Source organism: Adiantum capillus-veneris, chromosome 11, assembly GCF_014529385.1.
Source record: "Adiantum capillus-veneris isolate H3 chromosome 11, ASM1452938v2, whole genome shotgun sequence".
In the NCBI taxonomy this organism is placed as follows: Eukaryota; Viridiplantae; Streptophyta; class Polypodiopsida; order Polypodiales; family Pteridaceae; genus Adiantum; species Adiantum capillus-veneris.
The window spans coordinates 137,332,302-137,354,781 of NC_140941.1; the positions used below are offsets into that span (position 1 = coordinate 137,332,302).

At 45.9% G+C, this 22,480-nt stretch overlaps 2 protein-coding genes across 4 annotated transcripts in view; one reads left to right on the forward strand and one right to left on the reverse strand.

The window, feature by feature from the left end:
• Positions 1-21,095, reverse strand: part of RBCX1 (Chaperonin-like RbcX protein) — a 47,731-nt gene extending 26,636 nt beyond the window's left edge. Inside the window, exons 1-2 of one of the 3 annotated variants that reach the window (XM_086523954.1) lie at positions 20,845-21,093; positions 19,873-19,967 (exon numbers count right to left, since the gene is read on the reverse strand). In XM_086523954.1, coding sequence (XP_086380080.1) covers positions 19,873-19,967; positions 20,845-21,019 — 270 coding nt within the window. In that variant the 5' untranslated portion in view covers positions 21,020-21,093. Of the gene's footprint in view, positions 1-19,872; positions 19,968-20,844 lie in introns of all 3 variants that reach the window. The other 2 variants (XM_086523953.1, XM_086523955.1) reach the window with 2 other exon arrangements.
• On the forward strand, positions 14,323-15,394 carry LOC147448091 (uncharacterized). Its single transcript, XM_086523956.1, has one exon. The coding sequence runs from the start codon at positions 15,087-15,089 to the stop codon at positions 15,387-15,389; it is 303 nt and encodes a 100-aa protein (XP_086380082.1). The 5' UTR covers positions 14,323-15,086; the 3' UTR covers positions 15,390-15,394.
• Positions 21,096-22,480: the final 1,385 nt, after the last annotated feature.

Consider the following 22,480-nt stretch of genomic DNA (forward strand, 5'->3'; position numbering starts at 1 on the left):
GATTCGGATCACTTTGGCTAGGCATGCACGACGCCCGGTCAGACTACTTACTATGGAGGAGATTGATGAGATCCGCCAGCGACAGATGCTACCACATTGTTGTAACTTTTTGGTCTCATAGGTCATTTTGGCCTTTTGAAGAAGTTAATATAGCAATTCATTTCATCTCTCTCTCTCTCTCTCTCTCTCTCTCTCTCTCTCTCTCTCTCTCTCTCTCTCTCTCCTATTGGAGTGAAGCAGGGTTGCCCGCTCTCTCCTACTCTATTTGGTATGTATGTGGATGAGGTTTCTGACTACATTGAGAGAGATGGTGATAGAGGTGCACAGCTGGCAGGGACATGGATTCCACTATTGTTATATGCTGATGATATTGTGTTGATCTCCGACTCTCCGGAGGGGATGCAACGTCACTTGGATGCTTTGCATAGGTTCGCCCATGAAAGTGGTTTGTCTGTCAACCTTGGTAAAACCAAGGTCATGGTATTTAATACCACCCCACAGTGGATCAGGAAGTCCGCGCCCACATTCACATACGGCCAGGAGACAGTGGAGTATACAGATGCTTACACTTACCTTGGAGTGGTTTTCAGTGGACCAGCATTTTCATTGAGGAGAGCAGCAGAGACTAGACTTAGACTGACAAGAGCCCACGCAGCATTGGGTAGATTAAAGAGGATGTATTCACATGTTCAGTTTCAGGAGCCTCGGACGAAGCTCTGGCTCTTTGACACTTTGATGGCTTCTGCATTTCTCTATGGAGCTGAGATTTGGGGACCTGCATTGGACCATCACGGGAGGACAGGTCGCACTGATGGATGGGGGGACATGGAGAAGTCACTAGTCTCTATGATCTCGCGGCTCATTAGAGCCAAGGCTTCAGTACCACGTGCCATTAACTGGACAGAGCTAGCTGCCCCCCCACTAGTGGTGGAGGCGCTCACCAGATCTGTCTCCTTCATACACCACATGTGGGAACTTCCCAGAGACAGATATGCCCGCCTTGCACTTGAGTCCTCTCGACAGCTAGCCATGCAGGGAGATACAACATGCTTGTATGGGGAAATGACATCATGGTTTCAGGCGCATGGGTTCAGCATAGACAGATTGCCCCCCTTCCAATACTCATTGGATGCACCCTCTCTGACTCTTACACAATCCAAGATCACCAGGCTCATCCGCCAGGACCTGATTCAACTAGACACCAGGAGGACATGGATACAACCAGCACAAGAGTTGGGCACGAAGATGGCTTTCTACAGAGAGCATCTTCTCCAGCTTACGGAGGACAGTTTAGTGACGAGGACCAGATACATGGACACCCACTTGTCTCATGGGATACGATGTGCTATTGGTCAGATACGCACATCTTCACACCAGCTGTGGATCGAGGCTGGGAGATACAGTGGAGTACCGGCAGAGGCCAGGACATGCCTCCTGTGTGACATGGAGCCTGAGACAGAGTTGCACTACACTTGCCACTGCCCCATTTACTACGAGATACGTGGCCGCTTCCACTGCTTGTTCAGAGAGGGCTTTGAACCACTCTCCAGAGTCATGCGATACGAGGATCAGAGATTCTTGGGTCTGTTTTTGCTCGAGCTGCACAGACACAGAGAGAGCCTGATGAGGGGAGAGGCTAGCCAGTCTCAGAGACGAATCACAGTCTTCTTTAGAGCAGACACTGGACACCCGGAGGAGCTACTACCATAGGAGAGCTCGTGGCCTCACACCAGAGGCACATTGATAGACCAAGCGACCGAGCTAGGGAGATCCAGACGCCCACGACTGCGGAGGACTATAGCATCGACGAAGGCTGCATCAGAGGATTCGGATCACTTTGGCCCGACATGCACGACGCCCGGTCAGGCTATTGACCATGGAGGAGATTGATGAGATCCGCCAGCGACCGATGCTGGATCTTTTGTGATTTTGCTATCCCACCTAGCTGCTTAGCTCACACCTAGCAGTTTAGGATTCCATAGTATTTTATTTTGTCATTTTTGTTACTCTGACCTTGTATCAAATCCACCACATTGTAACTCTCTCTCTCTCTCTCTCTCTCTCTCTCTCTCTCTCTCTCTCTCAAGGTGGCTGTATACTATGTATTAAAGAGACTTCTGGAGATGCTCAATGGCTTATCACCTAGAGGATGTACAAAACAGAGATAACAATGTGAGGACTATGTATACATCCAGGTGGTCTATAGGAGGAGTGTAAAATGAACCCTTGAGGAGGTGCATAATGCCATGTGATGTGACCATGGCCTAGATCTCGCCCATGTCTGAAGAAATGAGCTTCTACGCCTTTCCGCTGCCCTGGAGGAGCCTACTGAAGTATCTTACTCGCTGTGAAGAGTATGTAGCAGCTCAGTCCAAATGGCTCTCAAAGTGGTGGATACAGGAGAAGACTGTGAGAACAGAATGTGAGCACAACGTGCCTTCCACATGGTCCAAATAGTGATATAGTACCGCTAGTACAGGTGCAGCTGATGACCTGTATCTGGAATCATCTGTAGAGTGCCCAATCTATATCCCAATGAAGTAAGCACGAAGACTGGATCTGTTCGCGAGCCCTGGAAGAAGGTGTGTGACCCCGGAAATTGCAAAATCCATGCAGCTGCCCCCCATGTCACAAGCCCATCATGCATGCCCACTCTAATCAACAAACAACAAACTGCCTTCCACACTGGTTGAGCATATGGACAAATCCAGAAACACTTGCTCAAAGACTCGGGTTGTGAAGTACATCTCTATTGGATCATGACCAATGATCGCAGCCCAAGTGCCAAAAGACTATCCTGCAATGTGCATGCGCGATCATCCACATGAAATAATATATCCTACCGCTGATCTTGAGGGTCCAAATGCATGACCAAAACTATCACTGAAAGGCGGGGCAGATGCATTGATCCTACCATACCTCTAACTGATGTGGAGGGTGTCATGTCCGTAGGATAAGCCTCCTCCCAAGAAAGAGAGTGTACTCCAAAAAATGAACCCCATCAGCCTTCAAATAAGGCAACTACCACTCACCACAATCCTTATCCAACTCAACCGGGGGCCTTCCCTTCCATATCCACAATCTCCAAAGTGTTGGGATTAAACGCCTAAATAACCCCTTCTTGTACATTTTTATACTTTGTCCAGGTTCATATTGAGCCTGGACACATTTTTTAAAGGTCACTTATAATATAAAAGTGGAAAAACCCAAAACTCACTTATTGAGTTTTTCCCAAAAACGCGAGCTCTCTCTCTCCCTCTTCGTTCTGCTAGCACTTCCCTTCTGCAGCACAATGCTTCCGCTTCAAGCCTCAAGGCTTGCACATCTTCGCGTGCTCTATCCCTTGCACACACCGCTGCACTCTCATCAACTGGTATCAGAGCCAGATTAGGGTTTCAGAAGCTTTGCGCAGGTGGCTGGACAGCAGGCAAAAGGCTTCTTTCGCGTCAAATTTCCACTTTCATCACGAAGCCCCTTGCTTCCGGTGTCACCTTGGGTGATTAGGGTTCCCAACACAGCCTAAAACAGGCTGAAATTAAGTCAAAACAGGTAAAAACTAGAAAATTACAGGTCAAAACAGCAAAACACAGGTGTTCTCAATCAATTCCCGTGAATGCCCCTTGCTTTTTCCACTCAAAACAGGTCCATTTGATGCAAATTGATGCACCAAAACAGTAAACTTGCAGAAAATTCAGAATTGGACTATTTTTATGTACACAAATTGAGGTTTATGTACGCCTTTTGTGGGTTTATGCCAGTACGCATTGGGGATACTTGTTAATTGCTGAAATTTTCAGCACGTTGTATGCAACGTGCGGTACATTGTGATCACTGGAAATTTTTAGATTATGTGTAGACACTTTCTGCTGCATTTTTATCCGTGCAAATGGCCTCTACTTCCTCGTCGCATGATGCCAAGAGCTTGATGGAAATCAAGCGATTTGACGGTACAGGTTTCGACCTATGGCAGGACAGGATGCAGGGGATTTTGTTCCTCAAGGATTGTGAGGATGCCCTTTTGGCTGTAAAGCCTGAGGATATGCCGGATGAGGATTGGGCCAAGCTCAACAAGAGGGCAAAGGCCTACATCAAAATGGCTGTGACCGATGACATTCTGGTGGACATAAAGGGCTTGGACAGTGCACATGCAATTTGGCATAAGTTGAAGGCCACTTATGAGAATGCCACCCCGGTGAATCAGGTGCATTTGATGCGCAAACTGGTGAATATGATGCTTGACGAAGCCAAGTCGGCTTCTGAGCACTTAAGTGCTTTCACCAGTGTTATGAGTCAGCTACAGGATACTGGGCTTCAACCTTTTGATGACAAGTTGAAAGCCATATTTTTGTTGATTACTTTGCCAGACTCTTGGGAAACACTTGTGGTTTCTTTGAGTAATAGCCCCAACCTCACATATGATGGAGTGCGAGGCTCCATCTTAAATGAGAAAATTAGACGCAAGTCTAGTGGTGGGGAAGGTGGCAGTTCTGCTTACAATGCGAGAGACAGAAGTCAGAAGCAAAATACAGGTACCAAGACTCAAAACAGGAGCAAAAGCAAGTCTAGGAATAAAGATGTGACTTGTTATCAGTGTGGCAGAAAAGGCCATAAGAAGCCAGATTGCAAGTATTTCAAGAAAGAGCAGGAAAGAAAGAAGGAATCACAGGAGAAGAAGAAGACAGAGGATAAGAAAGGGGAAAATTCAACAGGTACCTCCTCCAAGGATTCGGAGACTATCGATGTATCCTCTAGTGTGGTTATCACGGAGTTATCCGACAGTGAAGAGATCTTAGTTGCAACTTCATGCCCCTCAGATTTCGTTGTAGCAAATGCAGAAGACATGCTTATCTCATGTAGAGATGTCATTGATGCATTGCTAAGTGCAAATAATGGCCTTACACAGTCTTGGATAGTAGACTCGGGTGCCTCATTTCATACGACTCCATCTGTGGAGTGTTTTGCTTCTTATCATGCAGGCAAGTATGGCAAGGTTTACCTTGGGGATAACCATGCTTGTGACATTGAAGGAATGGACATTGTACGCTTGGCATTAAACAATGGCCAAGAGTTTATGCTTAAAGATGTCAGGTATGTACCAGGCATCAAGAAGAGTCTATTGTCTGTTGGCTAGATGGATGCACAGGGTTATACGACCATTTTTTATGGGGGTTCATGGAAATTGCTTAAGGGATCAATGCTCATTGTCAAGGGATGCAAGAGTGGTACATTTTACTATTTACACAGCAAAGCTTTGCCTGGCAAGTTTCTTGCAGTGGCTGAAGTTGCTTCTCATTTGGAGTTGTGGCACAAAAGACTTGGCCATATGAGCCAGAAGGGACTTGATGTGCTCTCCTCTATGAAGAGGGTTGATGTAAAGGGCACCAAGTTAGATTTTTGTAATGACTGTTTGTATGGTAAACAAAAGAAGTCTTCTTATTATTCTGGTGTCTCGTGCAAAGCTAATACTCTTGATTTAATTCACTCCGATGTATGTACAATGCCTATTAAGTCTTTTGGTGGTGCATTATACTTTGTTACATTCATTGATGATTGCACTAGGAAAGGCTTGGCATATTTGTTAAAGAATAAGAGTGAGACACTTAATGCATTTAAGAGGTTTCATGCTTTTGTGACCACGCAAAAGGGTAGTAAGCTTAAATGTCTGAGATCTGACAATGGGGGGGAGTACACGTCTGCTGAATTTCAGCGTTATTGCAAAGAATATGGGATTAAAAGGGAGTTGACAGCCCCTTATAATCCATCTTCTAATGGTGTGGCTGAGAGGTATAACCGTACTTTATGTGAGAGAGTGCGTTGCATGTTGTCCACGGCTAATCTCCCTCATGGGTTTTGGGGAGAGGCTTTGAAAACTGCAGTTCATGTATGCAATCGCTCTCCTAACAATACGCTGAAAAATGACATTCCAGAGGAGGTTTGGTCTGGCAAACCTGCCTCTTATGATCATTTGAGAGTGTTTGGCTGCGAGGCTTTTGTCCATGTTCGTAATGACTTGAGGACAAAGCTAGATGCCAAGTCATCCAAGGACTCTTCATAGGTTATGGGGAAGAGGGTGAAATGGACTACAGGATATGGTTGCCTCAGTTTAAGAGGGTAGTACGCAGCCGAGATGTAGTGTTCAATGAGGCTAAATTGCTGAAAAATGCTACATCTTCTGAAATTGACAAGAAATCGGTCAAATTTCAGCCTCTCTTGCCACCTATTGATGTTGAAAAAGAGCCTCGGGATGCATTACCGCAAGCTGAAATTGATAATCAGCCGGTTAACCTTGAGCCAGAAGAGGTAGGACATGATTTAGATGCTCAAAGTGAGGATGGACAACCCACCTGTCATGGTTGAAAATGATTTTCAGCAACATGAGCATGCTGAAAATGAGTTGCCTCCTGATGTAGAACCTGTGCCTGAGAATGTAGATCATTGGGTACGTAGGTCTACTCGTGTCAGAAGGTTGATACAGCGCTTTGAGCCCTCTTTGCATCATGTTATGTTGACAGATGAGGGAGAGCCTCTTACGTATAAAGAGTCAAAGACATGTGAGTCAAGCAATAAGTGGGAGCTTGCAATGCAAGAGGAAATGAGATCCTTGTATGCAAATGATACTTGGGATCTTGTGCCATTGCCTAAAGGGAGAAAGGCTCTTCCTAACAAATGGGTATACAAGATTAAGATTGTGGATAAAAAACCCAAGTATAAGGCAAGATTGGTTGCAAAAGGATATGCACAGAAAGAAGGAATTGATTTTCAAGAAATCTTTTCTCCCGTTGTAAAGCTTACAACTTTACGTGTCCTTTTTGCTCTCGTTGCGGTGCTTGATTTGGAATTGAATCAAAAGGATGTAAAGACAGCGTTTTTGCACGGCGACATTGAAGAGGACATATACATGAAACAACCTGAAGGTTTTGTAGTTCCTACACGTGTGGAACTTGTATGCAAACTGAAAAGGGCTCTGTATGGTTTGAGACAATCATCACGGCAGTGGTATAAGAAGTTTGATACTTTTATGCTGTCTCAAGGCTTTAAACGCAACCATGCAGATCATTGTTTGTATACGAAAAGGGATGAAGATGGTAGTCCCATCATACTTGTTCTCTATGTTGATGACATGCTGCTTGCCGGGAAACATAAGACTAGTCTTGATGCTCTGAAACGTAAGCTAAATTCAACATTTGCTATGAAAAATTTGGGTGATGCAGAGCATGTTTTGGGCATGCGTATTAAAAGAGATAGAAAGCTGAAATTGTTGTTTTATCTCAAGAAAGGTACATTGCAAAAGTACTTGATAGGTTTAATATGGCTGATGCTAAGCCTCTTGGAGTACCTTTACCTCCATACACTAAGCTTAGCAAAGCAGATTGCCCAAAGAATGAGATAACATTGAAAGCAATGAAGGGAATCCCTTATGCATCAGCTTGTGGTTCTCTTATGTATGCTATGGTTGCCACTCATCCCGACATTGCTTATGCAATGGGAGTTGTTAGTCGATACATGTCGAATCCTGGCAAAGCGCATTGGGAAGTTGTCAAATGCATTCTGAGATATTTGAAAGGTACACAATCAAAGTGTATCTGTTATGGCAAAAGTGACTTAAAGTTGCAGGGATATTGTGATGCAGACATGGCAGGTGACATGGATACTAGGAAATCTACTAGCGGATATGTATTTGCCATTGTTGGTGGTGCAATCTCTTGGTGTTCTAGGTTACAGAAAATTGTGGCATTTACTACTACTGAGGCTGAATATGTTTCAGCCACAGAGGCTTCAAAAGGGGCCATTTGGTTGTGCAGATTTGCAAAAGAACTTGGCATGCCTGCTCATACACCCGTGTTGGGTTGTGATAGCCAAAGTGCTGTCTATTTAGCCAAAAATGCCATGTTTCATGCGCGTACCAAACTCATAGATGTGCGGTACCACTTCATACGACAGGTATTGGAGGATGGTCTAGTCAGCTTGACTAAGATCCATACACAGGATAACCCTGCAGATGTTCTCACCACGAGTCGTGCTAAGGCTCAACATGAGCATTGCATACAGCTGGTGGGAGTTGGTTAACTTAAAGGCGTCATTTATGTCTTTAAGTGGGAGGTTGTTGGGTTAAAGGCCTAAATAAGTTAATAACTCCTTTTTGTACATTTTTATACTTTGTCCAGGTTCATATTGAACCTGGACACATTTTTTAAAGGTCACTTATAATAAAAGTGGGAAAACCCAAAACTCACTTATTGAGTTTTCCCCAAAAACATGAGCTCTCTCTCGCCCTCTTCATTCTGCTAGCGCTTCCCTTCTGCAGCACAGTCCCTCCGCTTCAAGCCTCAAGGCACATCTTCACGTGCTCTATCACTTGCACACACCGCCGCGCTCTCATCACAAAGCAATGCCTCCTGCGTAGTAAAAACAAGGTCAACACAAGAGCGCCTCTCTAAATAGTCCACCACTCTAGCCTAAAGTTGTCACAAACTGATGACGCGACATACCCGAGTTTTCAGGTGGACGGCAGCCACATGGTTTGTGTTTTTCAAAGAGGATGACGTTACCTCCTGCCAGGACACCATCTGGTGGTGGTCCGTGCGGTCTCTTAGTGATTGTTGCAGTACACGGTATCTTCGACATCGGCTTCATGATCTATGGGCATAGATCCGTCGGAGATCCATTCATTCCAGCCATCATTCGGCAGTTTCGCACTCCAGAGGGGGTGGTGACTTGCGGTTTGCTATGGACACACCTATGCACTCATCACAGAAGTGAGAGAGTACACCATCATCTTTGGTGGACAGACACTTACCACTTGACCTCGACACATCAAATCACTTGCTTACACAAGAGCATCTACATGGACTTAGGGAGAGGATCTTGGATTTCTTCTTGGCCAGGTTCATTGCTTGGATCTACAGACTGGAGTGGGACTTCAATGCTTTGGACTCTCTTGGAGAGTTACCAGTGAGATGCGGGAGATCAGGCATCCCGCGACTAAATTCGGAGTCACCCGGAGTTTGGCTTGGATGGTAGTGCAGTTGCTCTTCTACACTCCTAATCATTTGCATTGCTACCTTCAAAGTTGCTTACACTCACTCTAGGTAACCTTACGACAGACTCTTCCCCCGACCTGGGCAGTAGGCCACTCCCAGCTCATTCACATTGAGAGCCACACCAATTGCGGTTTGGTGGCTTTGTTGGCGCATATTCTCTTTTGGTTGACACCGGAGGATTGGAGGCAGGAGATACAGGCAAGACGGTGCAGACAGATTGGTCTGGCCTTTCCACTTCTAAGAGAATCTTCACAGCGCAGACTCCTCAGTCTGGCTTCCCTACTTCTACAGGATGATTACGATGCAGACAGCTTGGTCTGACCACACCTCTTCTCAGAGGCCCTTCACAGCGCAAACTGTTGAGTTTGGCTTTCCCCTCATCTTGGATTACCCTACCTACTGATAGGACACCATCCGATGGTGGTCCGTGCGGTCTCTCGGTGACTGTTGTAGCCTACGATAGCTTCTACCGTGCACACTGTTTAGTCTGGCTTTCCTTGATTCTGAGGATGTTTACAGCGCAAATTGCTACATCTAGCCTTCCTGAGTTCTACACAGCTTAGCCACCTGGCCACACTGGGTTACAAGTTCATGCATTGACAGGCGTTCATTCTCATGACCGTTCCTGGGCTTCCCCATTTTCTCCAGACAGTGTGACTATAGACACCATAGATCCTATTGGGTAGGACACTTGCACGTCTATTGGCACTTCTTTTACGACAAGAAGTTGTTTTCACACTCAATTCGGGACCTTCATGCAGTATCTTCACACTGTATCGGCGGAGTACAGCAGTTTGCTACACTGCTCGTGACGACACTTTACCATAGAGATTTCTTGGCAGTTGGAACACCCCAAACTGTTGCTACACTCGCGGAGTTCGCTAGAGTATTTTCCTTCAGTGGACATTGCAACAGATATCTTCATCATTTGCCTCACATCTTCGCCTTCACGCGGTTTGTTCAGCATCCGGTGCTGAGAGGGGGTGTTAGACTTACACCACTCTGCTTCTTCACAGGTCTAGGGCATCCATGTACAGCTAGTGTGCCTCCGGGCTGGCCACCCTTTGCATATGCATTTTCTTTGCATTGTCCGGCCGCCCACTCCAGGCCAGCCACCCACTTTGTCCGGGTGCCCTCATATTTCATTTATTTCTTGTTGGGTCGTGGAAGATTTTATCTAGTATTGCTCTTCCTCCCCTTGGGCACCATCATCTGGTTATTTTGTATTGGCCGCTCCGTTTATGGTCTACTGTCTCTCTCTCTCTCTCCTCTCTCTTTCGCACACGCGCACTCTCACAGCCCCTTGGGTCCTTTTATTTTTACAAGGGATGCCCAAAAAGCAAAGCCCCAAAAAGCTTCTAAACTCAAAAGCAAAGTGTTCCGAGAGCAATTGATCCCAAAAACTGTCAAAAAAGCAGTCAGTGCAAATTGCGGAAATCCGTATAATCTGCCACATCAACTGCGCGTTTTACGAAGGTCCGTACTGCCACGTAGCAGCCTGTCAGCGTGATATGCGGGCAGTCCGTACAGTCAGCCTGTCCATACAACCTCTGCCACATTATCTGTTGCCCGTACTTTCTGCCACGTCATCTGCTATATTGTCCAGGCAGTACTGCCACATCATTAGTTTGTGACAAGCTCTGATACCACTCTTTTGGCTTGGACACTTCAAGCAAGAAATCAATAGCAACACACGAATAGAAACGTCAAAACCACTGAACTTTAGGGGAGAGAGAGAGAGAGAGAGAGAGTCGACACAGCACGGCGGAGTTCTACGCCCAAAAACACTGGCCTCAAAGACTAGTAGAGAGAGAGAGAGAGAGTGTTGGGTGCAGCGGAATGATTGTTTGCGCTTTGCTCAAGATGAGTGCTCCGAGCTGTGCTCAAGGTTCCTTTTAGTTCTTATGAAAGGGAGAGCCTTCCGTTCTTAATGGAAAATACTATGATCACGAACAAAGTGAATGGACAATGTGCGTGCAAGTGAATGAGACTGAGAGATAGAGAGAAGAGAGATACGACACCAGAGACATTGTAAAACCCTCCTCCGAAGGCCCCACTCTCGTCGGTGAGAGTGGTCTACTTATTGATTGCACAAAGTGGTACAATGACGATGCAATGGACTGATGCAATCTGGGACTATGCCGATGACGACGACTACCTTAGGGCTGAAATCTGTGGTCTTCTAACTATTGAAAATCTGCAAATTTTTGGGCTATTTTGGGTGGCTGAAAATGACTGTTTTGGCTGCATTTTTGAGGGCTGAAAATGGGGGTATTTGCAATGCTTCTAGGGCTGAATTGTCTGCTACAGATTGGCTACAAATCAAAAACGCTGGTTATCGTCTACTGCCAAGGGCTGAATACCAAAAACCCTGGCTGGACTGCTGGCGTTAGTGCAAAAACGCTGGCCTGTTTGTGATGCTGGCGATGGTCTGCAAAAACGCTACACAAGTTGGTGGCGATGGCGATGATGCAACTAAGAAAACACTGGGGCTGATGTGTCTATGGCGAGGATGGAGGAACCAAACGCCAAGGGGTTACTACTGGGGGTTCTGCTGAGAAGGTGCCTGTTGAGCATGTGCTCCTGCTGCCTCTTCTGCCAAATAGTGCTAGCTCTAGTTTGCTTATATACAAACTTAGCAAAATTGCCCTACCTACTTTTGTTGGAAAGTCACTTAAAAATAATAAGTGAAAATACCAAAAATAGGAAAAATAGGCTAAATGCACTGGAAAATTCCCCTAACTGAATCTGATGGATTCTGAAGGGAATACTGATGATCATGTTGTGTGCAACCAGAGGATATGCATCTATGCTAAGTGACTGGGCATGCACGGTCTACGAATAGACTCACAAAAGTGCCAGATCATTGCTAATCTAGACTTGATTGGACTGACTGAACCCTGATCATGCTGTAGCTTGTCCTCGGACACATAGGGTTGGATGTGTCACATGACAGAGAGAGAGAGAGAGAGAGAGAGCACGACGAAGTTCTACGCCCAGAAGCAATGGCCTCAAAGACTAACGCCCCTCTCGGTATTCCTTTATTATTGATCACATCAAGGTACAACTCCCGAGGGCCATGAGCTCTCAGACTCTGCGTCCAGATGCTTTGTAGAGTGAGAGGCCCAAGGGCTCTTTTATTTTTACAAGGGATGCCCAAAAGCAATCAGTTCAAAAGCACTAAACCCCAAAATCTCTGGTCCCCAAAAGCTAGCGCTGAAAGTTGCAAAAAGCTGCGAGTGTAATTTGCGGAAATCCATACAGCCTGCCATGTCAACACAACGGCGTAAAATCCAAAAATCCATACAGCCTGCCATGTCAACACAGCAACGTAAAATCCGAAAATCCGTACAATCTTGCCACGTCAGTAGTCCATACAATCTGCCACATCAGCATGTCAACACATTTTACGGAAATCTCTTTCAAGGTTCAAGCTTCTGTCTTTTAGGGTTTCGGGCCCCACGGCCGGTGCTTCATAAGTTCTTCAAGTTAGTCCATCCACTTTCTCTCATCCACTCGACCATTCCTCTTCCAGTTGGTCATGCCATATCATCACTTTGTGACAAGCACGGACTAAGGCCAAGGGAAATCAAAAAAGGAGACTCGATATTTGTCTATGACAACAGCATTGGAAACTAGTATACAGCCTCGCAAAAAATGGTGAAGCCATGGTTTGAACTATACATTGTCAAGCATGTAAATGACAACGCTACCTACAACCTATGTGAGCTAGACAGAAAAATGTTGAAGGTGCCCATAGCAGATTACATTGCTCAAGAAACATGATTTAGAGATTGAGATCGTGGACCCAAGTTTGGATCAACAGATTGACAGGGTGATGATGAAGAAGATTCAGAGGCAGTGCTAGACCAAATAAGCCAATTTTGGGAAAAGTGCTTCTCAGTTTCAGACAACCAGTTGAGAGGAGAAAAGGGAAAATTCCGCCTGAATTTTGCAAGAAAATAGTGTAAACATAGCCAAAATTTAGCTTGAGGATTTTCTTAGAGGGATTTGTGTATGTTCGGGTTAAAGGCTTTGCCGCAAACTGAGTACCTTACCTTTGGGTATTCCCACATGGCCTCCTAATTTGAAAACAATGGCTTCAGGCATGGGTAGTTTAGGCTTTGGTATCAAATTAATGGCCACCCAACTAGTTTTAAAAGCTCTAGCAATGTGAAATAAAGGGTTAATAGAGCCTCAACAGCCTGCAGGCAGCATGGAGGCTGGCCGTGGGTAGCTTTTGGGCTCGTGGCAACCATTGCACAGCTCGAATGGCTTCCACCATGAAGCACAAAAGCCAAGGCAAGATGGGGTGCTCAGTTTCTGCACAGAAGCATTGATTTCCATGCAAGTCGAAGTCCCTCACTGCCACATCATCAGCAGCTATAGCCATCCAGTGCCAACTATTATAAGAGCATTGACGCCCTTATTTAGAGGGGTAGTACTCAAAATAAGGAAAAAGATGATGTAAGTTTCTGAAATTAGGATAGTTAGGGTGGGTATAAAAGCAATGGCATGTGGCTTATTTTGTATTCTGCGAGCATCGTGTAAAGGATCGAGATCGGAGAGCTCTCTCATGTATACTGTTTTTGAGTAATACAAGTGCAAGGTAAGTTCTGAGGGTTTCTGTTCAAGTTTTGTTCGTGTGTCGTGCTTGCTTCTTGTTTATCCGTACAAGGAGAGACCTGGGCCTTTCTGGCAACCAACCCTCCTTGTCAAAATTCTCCTCAACAGCGTGCAAGGAGGCAAGCGAACGATAGACAACACAGCAGCAGCATGTCATGTAGTGCCTAGTGAGATGCCGCAGGTGAACCGGTAGAGACTCATGGCAGGTGTGACGGGGAATACTATCAATGGCAGCTTATCGCGCTCCACACAGGATAGGTAGCAGTGGCTACAGCAGAGACAGCTAGCAGCACCCAGTGTTATAGGATACGCCAACGTAGGACTCAGAGGTCGCACCGGCAGGTCACCTCAGGCCTGATGGCTCACAGCGGCAGCTCGCGGCAACTACAGTACGGCAGTGAGGGTGGGCAGCAGTGCGCAACACAGCTGAGTGACGGTCGTGCAATGGGGTTTTGGCATTGCAGCAGGCTAATGCAGTCCGGCAGCGCTCTCTCTCTCTCTCTCTCTCTCTCTCTCTCTCTCTCTCTCTCTCTCTCTCTCTCTCGCATGTAGGAATAATCAAACAAACACTAATACTAATGTTAAGCTAATAACTAATGCGCACAGTGAGATAAAAGAAGAGTACTCAGCTGAATATAATGAAGCTAAATTGCATGACAAAATGAACTGATACAACACCTGTTTATATACATGAGTAAGAGTTGATTGTGGGTGGTAGCTAGAGCTAACTAGGGCTCGAATGTAGGAGGTGATTAAGGAGTAAAAGGTGGACCTAAATTAGGTGAGGAGAGTGAGGTGGAGTGCACTCCCACTTACAATTTTTAACATCCCCCCTTAAGTGGGAGAACACGACAACTAAAGAAAACAAGGATGTGTGATAAGAGAGATCCCCCCTGGAGATTAAGTTCAAGAGAGGAGACCAAGCATTTGACATGATGCATACAATTCGGCTTGATCAGTAGGCTTGGTGAGACAATCAGCCCAATTATCTGATGTAGGAATGTAGATGAGGGAAATGAAACCATGCTCCACCAATTCCTTCAAGGCATGATAGGCAATGCAAATGTGCCGCGTCTTTCAGCTGAGCTGAGGAGCAGAAGCCAGGGCAATAGCTGACTGGTTGTCGCAATGGAGGGAAATAGGGCTCCAATCCATGGGGATGGGAAGCCTCATCTCATAGATAAGCTGAGATAGCCAAAGGACTTCGCGGGAAGCAAGGGAGGCCGCCACATACTCCGCCTCCGTAGAAGAATGCGCGATGGTGAGTTGGCGCTTGGAAGTCCATGTGATAGCTCCGCCGGCGATAGTGAAGACATATCATGATGTTGAGTGGCGAAGAGGATCTTGAGCAGCCCCGTCGGCATCCACATAACCTGTAAAAGCAAGAGGACCATCCTGGCGATGGAAAGTTAAGGAATAATGCATAGTGTGCTTGAGGTAGCGGAGGCAACGGAGGGCAGCTTGGCGATGGATGCGGCGAGGGAGCTGAAGTGCACGGGAGAGAATGTGGCCGACATAGCAAAGATCGAGGCGAGTGCAAGTAATGAGGTAACGAAGCTGGCCAAGAAGCTTATTGTATTTGAAATCTTGAAGAGCAGTAGCATCAGCTTTAGTGTAGGGGTGAAGTTCAGGAGCAAGCTTTGCATTGAGAGCAAGTGGTGTGGGCTGGCCATTAGCAGATTGCAAACCGAATTGCGCAAGAATTTGCATGATGTAGTGTGATTGGGAAAGCTTTATGAAGCAACCATGAGGATCGCGAATGACATTGATACCAAGAAAGAAATCCATTGGACCCTTGTCACTGATAGGAAAACCGGAGGCAAACCGGAGGCAAGCATATCATGTATTATGTCAATGATGGCTGGATGAGATGCAACCACAGGGATATCATCCACAAAGACCCAAGATAGCAAAGCCAAACGGATGGTGAAGCACATAGACATTGGGATCAGCAAAAAGGCGATTCCAACCATTGTTGGAAAGATGATTGTGCATGCGTAAATACCATTGACGAGAGCTTTGCTTGAGACCATAGATGGGGCGATGCAAGCGACATACATAATTGGGGTGATGGGGATCAATGAAGTGAGGGGGCTGTTGCATATAAATCTCTTCTTCAAGCAAACCATGTAGAAAAGCAGTGATAATATCAAAATGATGCAGTGGGAGATCAAAGGCAGCAGCAATGGCGACAATTAGGCGAAAAGATGACATACCAAGAACAGGGGAATACGTGTCGGTGTAGTCGACGCCGGGACGCTGGGTGAAACCTCGAGCTACTAACCGTGCTTTGTAGCGCTCAACGGAACCATCAGGGCGGAGCTTGCGCTTCAAGAGCCACTTACAGCCGATGATGTTATGATGAGGTGGCCGCGGGACCAATGTCCAAGTGTGGCAGTGATGAAGGGCAACGAGCTCAGCATGGATTGCTTCAATCCAAGCGGAGGCTTCTTCGGAGTTGAGGGCAGCTGAAATGGAGGGGGCCGACATTATCTTCGAGAATTGCGGGAATATCTTGGGAGACGCCTTCTTCAGAGAGGATGGTGTGGAACCAGGTGGCTTGGTAGATGTCATCCAGTAGGCGAACTCGAGGATGGATGGGCGAATCTTCACTTGAGCTGGGAGGAGAGTACGCCGAAGATGGGGCAGCTGATGATGAAGTTGCACATGGAGAAGTAGCAGAGTCAGAGGTTTGAGACTCGACTTCAGAGAGGGTGGGGCGAGTGAAGTTGCTGGGAGTAAGAGCAGCGGAAGGTGGAGGGGAGAGCGCAGCCTGAATGTGTGTGGGCCAGCTGAGATGATGAATACGTGAGGGAGAGTGGGAGGAAGAAGCTGAGTTGTGAGCCATAGTGTGTGTGTGGTCAAGGTGAGTGACAACAGGCATGTGACGAGCACGGCGATGGTATGTGCAAAGAGGAGGAGCAGGGTGGGTTGATATAGGCGCTGCTGAGGCTGCAGGGAGAGAAGCGTGATTACAGGGAAGATTTGCCGAGTAGTTACGTGAGGGAATTTTGCCATAATTTAAGTGATGACGTGGCTTTAAAAGGGGGCTTAATTGAGTTGATTGAGCCATAACTAAAGGAGAGAAATGAGATGACGTTGGTGAGGGAATGGCAGCCGGGATTGATGGAGCAGCAAGAGACTCCTCATGCACAGCTGTAGCAGGGGAAATTTCAGCCAGAGGTGAGGGAGCAGGGGACGCATCTACACGGAGAGGGGCAATAGCAGGTGAATGTGCGGCCAAGAGGTGTTGTGAAGGTGGTGGTGTAGGCGAGCGGGGAGCTGTGGATAGAGAGGAAGTATGCGAACCCGAGGAGGAGGAAACACCTTGTAGTGGTGAGAAGGAGAGCAGAAGTGTGGGCGGATCGGGTGCTGAAGCAGGGGTTGCGGGTGCCGATGTAGAGGAAGGGGCGGAGGTAGGACCGGAGTCCATGTGGAGAAGAAGCTCTTCAAAGAAGACGACGGAACAACTATAGAGAAAAGTGTGGGTACGTGGATTGAAGAGCTTGTAAGCTTTTATGCCAATGGGGTCGCTGTAGCCGATGAAGATGTGGCAAGTACTCCGAGGTGCCAACTTCGAGGTCGGATGGGTGTCAAGAGCATATGCAGGGCAGCCGAAGATACGTAAGTGACTGAGGGTGGATGGAGCACCAAACCAACGAGCATAGGGTGTTTCACCTTGAAGTGTAGAGTTGTAGCTGCGATTTTGAAGATAGCAAGCTGTAGAGACTGCCTCTTCCCAATATCCGGAAGACAATTGCGCTTGAGCGAGCATGGCGCGAGCAGCATTGAGCAAAGTGCGATTTTTACGCTCTACGATGCCATTTTGTTGAGGGTGGTTGGGGATGCTGAATTCATGAAGTATGCCACTTGTGTGGCAAAGATCGCGGAATGCATTGGAAGTGTACTCACCACCTTGGTCAGAGTGAAAGCGTTGAATGCACCGTCCAGTGTGATTCTCAACTTGAGCTTTATAGTGCTGAAATTGGTAGAGTGTGGAGGATTTTTCTGATAGAAAATAAATAAATGTGTAGCGGGAATAATCATCTATAAAAGTAAGGAAATATTTATGACCTGTGAGAGATTGAACAGGGAGAGGGCCACAGAGATCTGAGTGAATAAGAGCAAGCGGATGTGAAGTGCGAGAAAAAGAGTTAGGAAAGGGTTTGTGAGTAGCTTTACCAATGATGCAACCTTCACAGAGGCTGATAGATGTCAATTGTTTGGGAAGACCAAGAGCTAGTTGTCGATTCTTCATTTGATGAAGAGCGTGCTGAGAGATGTGGCCAAGCTGATAGTGCCACTTGAGGGTTTCTTCTTGCATTGTAGTGTTGGCTATTGTGGCGAAAGCATGAGCCGAGGTAGAAGAATTGCCGAGCGGGTACAACTTACCTTGCCGAGGACAGGTAATAGTGAAAGTCTGGCCACTAGGAGCACGAGCATGGATATGACAGCCGAGACGAGAGAATTCCATCTTTAAGCCTTGATCGGTAAGTTCGGACACAGAGATGAGATTTTTGCGTAGACCAGGAACATAGTAGACTTGAGGTACAATGACTTTGCGACCTTCAGGCAAAGTGATCTCAACATCACCATAAGCTTGCGCAAATTGGGTGCTATCATCACCTAAGCTAACTTCTAATGGGATGGAGAGAGTGGTAAGCTTCTTGAGCCATTCGCGGTGATATGTCATATGATGGGTGGCGCCAGTATCGAGGAACCACATCTCAGCAGAGGTAGAGTTGGCATCTAGGAAAGTAGCATACAGCTGCATGGGCAGATGGGGCGGCATGAGAAGTGGTTGGCTGGTGCCATCATAGTGAGATAGCTCAATATAATGAGCTTGGGCTTGAGGATCTGGGTTGAAGTTGCCCGCATTAAACCTTTGGTGGACGTAGCTTGGGAGAAGTCCTCTACTTGCCTGATTCCTCGTTTTCTGAAGACAATCTTTTTCTAGGTGTCCATGTTTGTGACAGAAGTTGCATTGAAAGTGAGCATGAGGGTTGCTCTTACCACCATGGTACTGTCGTTGACGACCACCACGATTGAAGTTTGAATGGTGGTGGCGAGGAGGTTGCTTGCTATTGTTGAAGGAGCCTTGGCGGTTAGAGGTATTGCCACGAGGCTTAGCTCGCTTTATGGTGGTGGCAAGTGCCACTGGTTGAGCGCCCGTAGACTGACCACGGAGAGCCTCTTCTTGGTGGATTTTGGCCACCAAGGGTTGCAACTGCAGATCCACACTTGAGGCTTGTGTGGTGATGAATGCCCGCCAAGAGAATGGAAGGGCTGCCAGCAAAATCATGGTTTGTAATGTCTCAGGGATGGCCAATCCCGAGATAATGACTTCATCAAGAAGAGCCTGCCAAGCATCCACGAACTTGGTAGCACTTTGTCCTTCTTGCATGTTGGTGTTTACCAGTCTCTTGATCAAGGAGACTTGGTAAACTAAGTCAGTATGCTCATATGTCTTCTGGAAGAAAGACCATATAGCTTCTGCCGATTTAAGGGATCGCACCATTTGCACTTGTCGATCTCCACAATGGAGGATGATCTCCATGTGAGCAGTGTTATCTTTCGTCGTCCACTCGGCTGGTACAGGACTTGGAGCCGAAGTGGAGATAACATCCCATAGTTGAAGCTCCTTGAGGTAGAGCTCCATCTTCAACTTCCAGACTTGATAGTTGTTGCCATTAAGCTTATCTATGGTGTGATACCTAGCTTTAAGAGAAGGGGTAGAAGAGCTCTCTGCCATCTCGCAAGGTTCCGGATGCCTTGGGAGAGAGGAGCAAGACGAGTGTCGCTAAGAGGGATTAAGGATCTAGTTGCTTGCAAGCTTGAGTGGGCTGTTAAGCTAATAGGGGCTCTGATACCATGTAGGAATAATCAAACAAACACTAATACTAATGTTAAGCTAATCACTAATGCACACAGTGAGATAAAAGAAGAGTACTCAGCTGAATATAATGAAGCTAAATTGCATGACAAAATGAACTGATACAACACCTGTTTATATACATGAGTAGGAGTTGATTGTGGGTGGTAGCTAGAGCTAACTAGGAGTTGATTGTGGGTGGTAGCTAGAGCTAACTAGGGCTCGAATGTAGGAGGTGATTAAGGAGTAAAAGGTGGACCTAAATTAGGTGAGGAGAGTGAGGTGGAGTGCACTCCCACTTACAATTTTTAACAACGCACGCACGCACATTACCTCAAGTTGTGCCAGCACTATCTGGACAGCAAGATAAGTAAAATAATTGTGAAGGGTAGATGCTGCTTTAGCCTCAGGTGACTGGCTCCCAAATCCTGTAATCAGCAGATGCAGACACAAAGCTCGGAAGAAAAATAGCGAAAAACAGAAGAATTTGCTTGAAAGAATAGGCAAAAAGCACAGTTACGGCAAAACTGACTGCATGGTACGGCATTTTTTTGGTAATCTAACAAACATCCCTTTCATTTGTTCTAATGATACCTTCATCTCTTTCATCATTCCAATACTACATGCAATGCATTTTTTCTATACTTAGACGTGTAGACCCAACCACTGAAGCACCAAGCATGCACATGCACTAATAAAGAAGCTTTGCTTCTCAAGTGATCAATCATCAAAAGATGCTTGGCCTGGAAGGTCAACATACTGTGTCAGGGCATCATGGCATCTTCTTCTACATCAGTGATACTCACCATATAAATGGGCATGGATATGGTCTAATTTCAAGGCATATTTCACAAACTTTTATGATGATCCCTGATTCATCAGGTGACGACAGCCATAACTAGATTTTATCACCATATATTTAGTTTGCTCAGTTGATTAGACCAGCATTTGAAGCACTCCATAACTGGAAATGGAGGAGGCTCAGAGAAAGACAAATATTGTTTTAGGCATTGAGCTGGCAGAGTGTATTAGCCCTCTCAGTTTAACCTCCTGACAGCAAGTTCCCCATGGACTGGTAACAGTCCCATTGTACAAATCCTAATTTCTTGTAATGGCCATGCATCCCTGGAGCTACACCTGACTGTAATTCTTATGTTGGCAAGCCAGTACCCATCTCCAAGGCCGCTCTAACACATACTTCTTGTTCGACACTTCTTTACTCCTCCTACTCTGTATGTAAAGGATATGCTCATCCCCTAAAGCAGAAACATAATATTCCGCAAATGCAAGGATGAGCGGACGTACCCGGGACGAACATTTTGCAGTTAATTGAGGGAGGCAGACGACGCTGTTTGCGCCCCTGAGCCGACTCTAGAAGAAACAAAGGACCACTGTGCAAACTATGAAAACTTGAGACTGCAGAGAGATGGCGTAGCAAGAGCGGCTGCGCAGACCAACTCTGCATTGCGACGCTCCCCATTGCTTCTCCTCTCTCGAGCTGCGGAAAAATCTCTCGATTTGATGCGTGATTTCACACTGCGCGCCCACTCTGGCCATTTGTGGTGCAAGTCGTGATTTAATTCCAAAGTACTATGGCCATGTGTGGTGCAAGTCGTGATTTAATTCCAAAGTAAATCGCTAACCTATGATTGCCCTAACTTGTGTTGCTTCCCAGCTCCCTAGCTTCCCTTGGAGCAAGCACCCTAAATGAGTACACGAAGAGAGGTCGTAATGCTCCTACTATCAATTTGTTGAAGAAAGATGCATGACCTCCATGGGCAAATGAACTAAAGTACGAAAGAGAACGAGCATGGAGGGTCTCATGTCAAGTTATATATGACGCTCATTGTTCAAACTGCCCTTCTCCATCTGCGATGGAGATGGCACTCTAGCTTTCTCATGGCAACTTGTCGCTTGGACTACTCGCAAACCCACTTGGCCTCTTGAGGATATAGAGAATGTCGCAAGAGAGAAGATCAAATGCAATACCTCTCCTAGCATTGTGCATGCACAAAAGGAAAGAAATCCATATCTATGGTCCTTTTTTCTTGGCAGCTAAAGAGTATATGAGCTCATGAGGATATCCTAAGTTTGTTCCCAAAACATATGTGAGACAGTCACACACACACATATAGAGAGAGAAAGAGAGAGATTGTTTAGTTTCTATGAGTTCCCTACTCTGATATTCTCCGCCGTCGCCTTCCAAGGCACCATCACCTTCCTCGTGTGTGCAAGATTTCGTTAGAAAAATCTCACCATACAATTACATTGCTAACTATATAGTTAGCACAAATGATAGTTATATTGTTGAACCTTTCAAAAGACTTAGGTACATGTCGTACAATGAGTAGAGGGTAGGTTTCTTTTTCAAGTAAAGTGCTTATTGTGACATATTTAAACAAGCCTTATGCAGTGAATTATGTTGATAATAGCGAAACGAAAGTCGAGACACTATTATGCAATGTCAAGAAAAGCGCTTATACTTTATCAATTTTGTTGCTAATTATATGTTCTCTCTATTATAAAGCCAACATATTCAAATTACCAAACCTAGTAAATATATCAAAACTTCGGTGTTGCCTACTTGAGGTATTTCACTAAATCTATTAGCTGCTAAAATACTAAAAACAAAATCGTGGAGGGACATGTCATCAAAATTAATTTTAATGTATTTCAGGCTTTAACATGGCCTTTCTCTCTCTAGAAATGACTTTATTAGAATGAGAGAGAGAGAGAGAGAAAGAACAAGAAAGCACATGTTGAAGGACAATGAGGCATGCAAGGAAGTGCATTTATAGCTAAGGAAGTTCCAAAAGATGAATGCCACTTTATAAATGCATGTAAAACTTTCCTAAGATCTCACAAGAATTTTACAAGGCTCAAACAACAAAATATGGCTTACGATGGGTGGGAACAAGAGGCAAAGTGCGTAGGAGGACAT

Bases quoted from the DNA above. Each gene is read 5' to 3' on its own strand.
- LOC147448091 (XM_086523956.1), top strand. From the start codon at position 15,087: ATGCATAGTGTGCTTGAGGTAGCGGAGGCAACGGAGGGCAGCTTGGCG.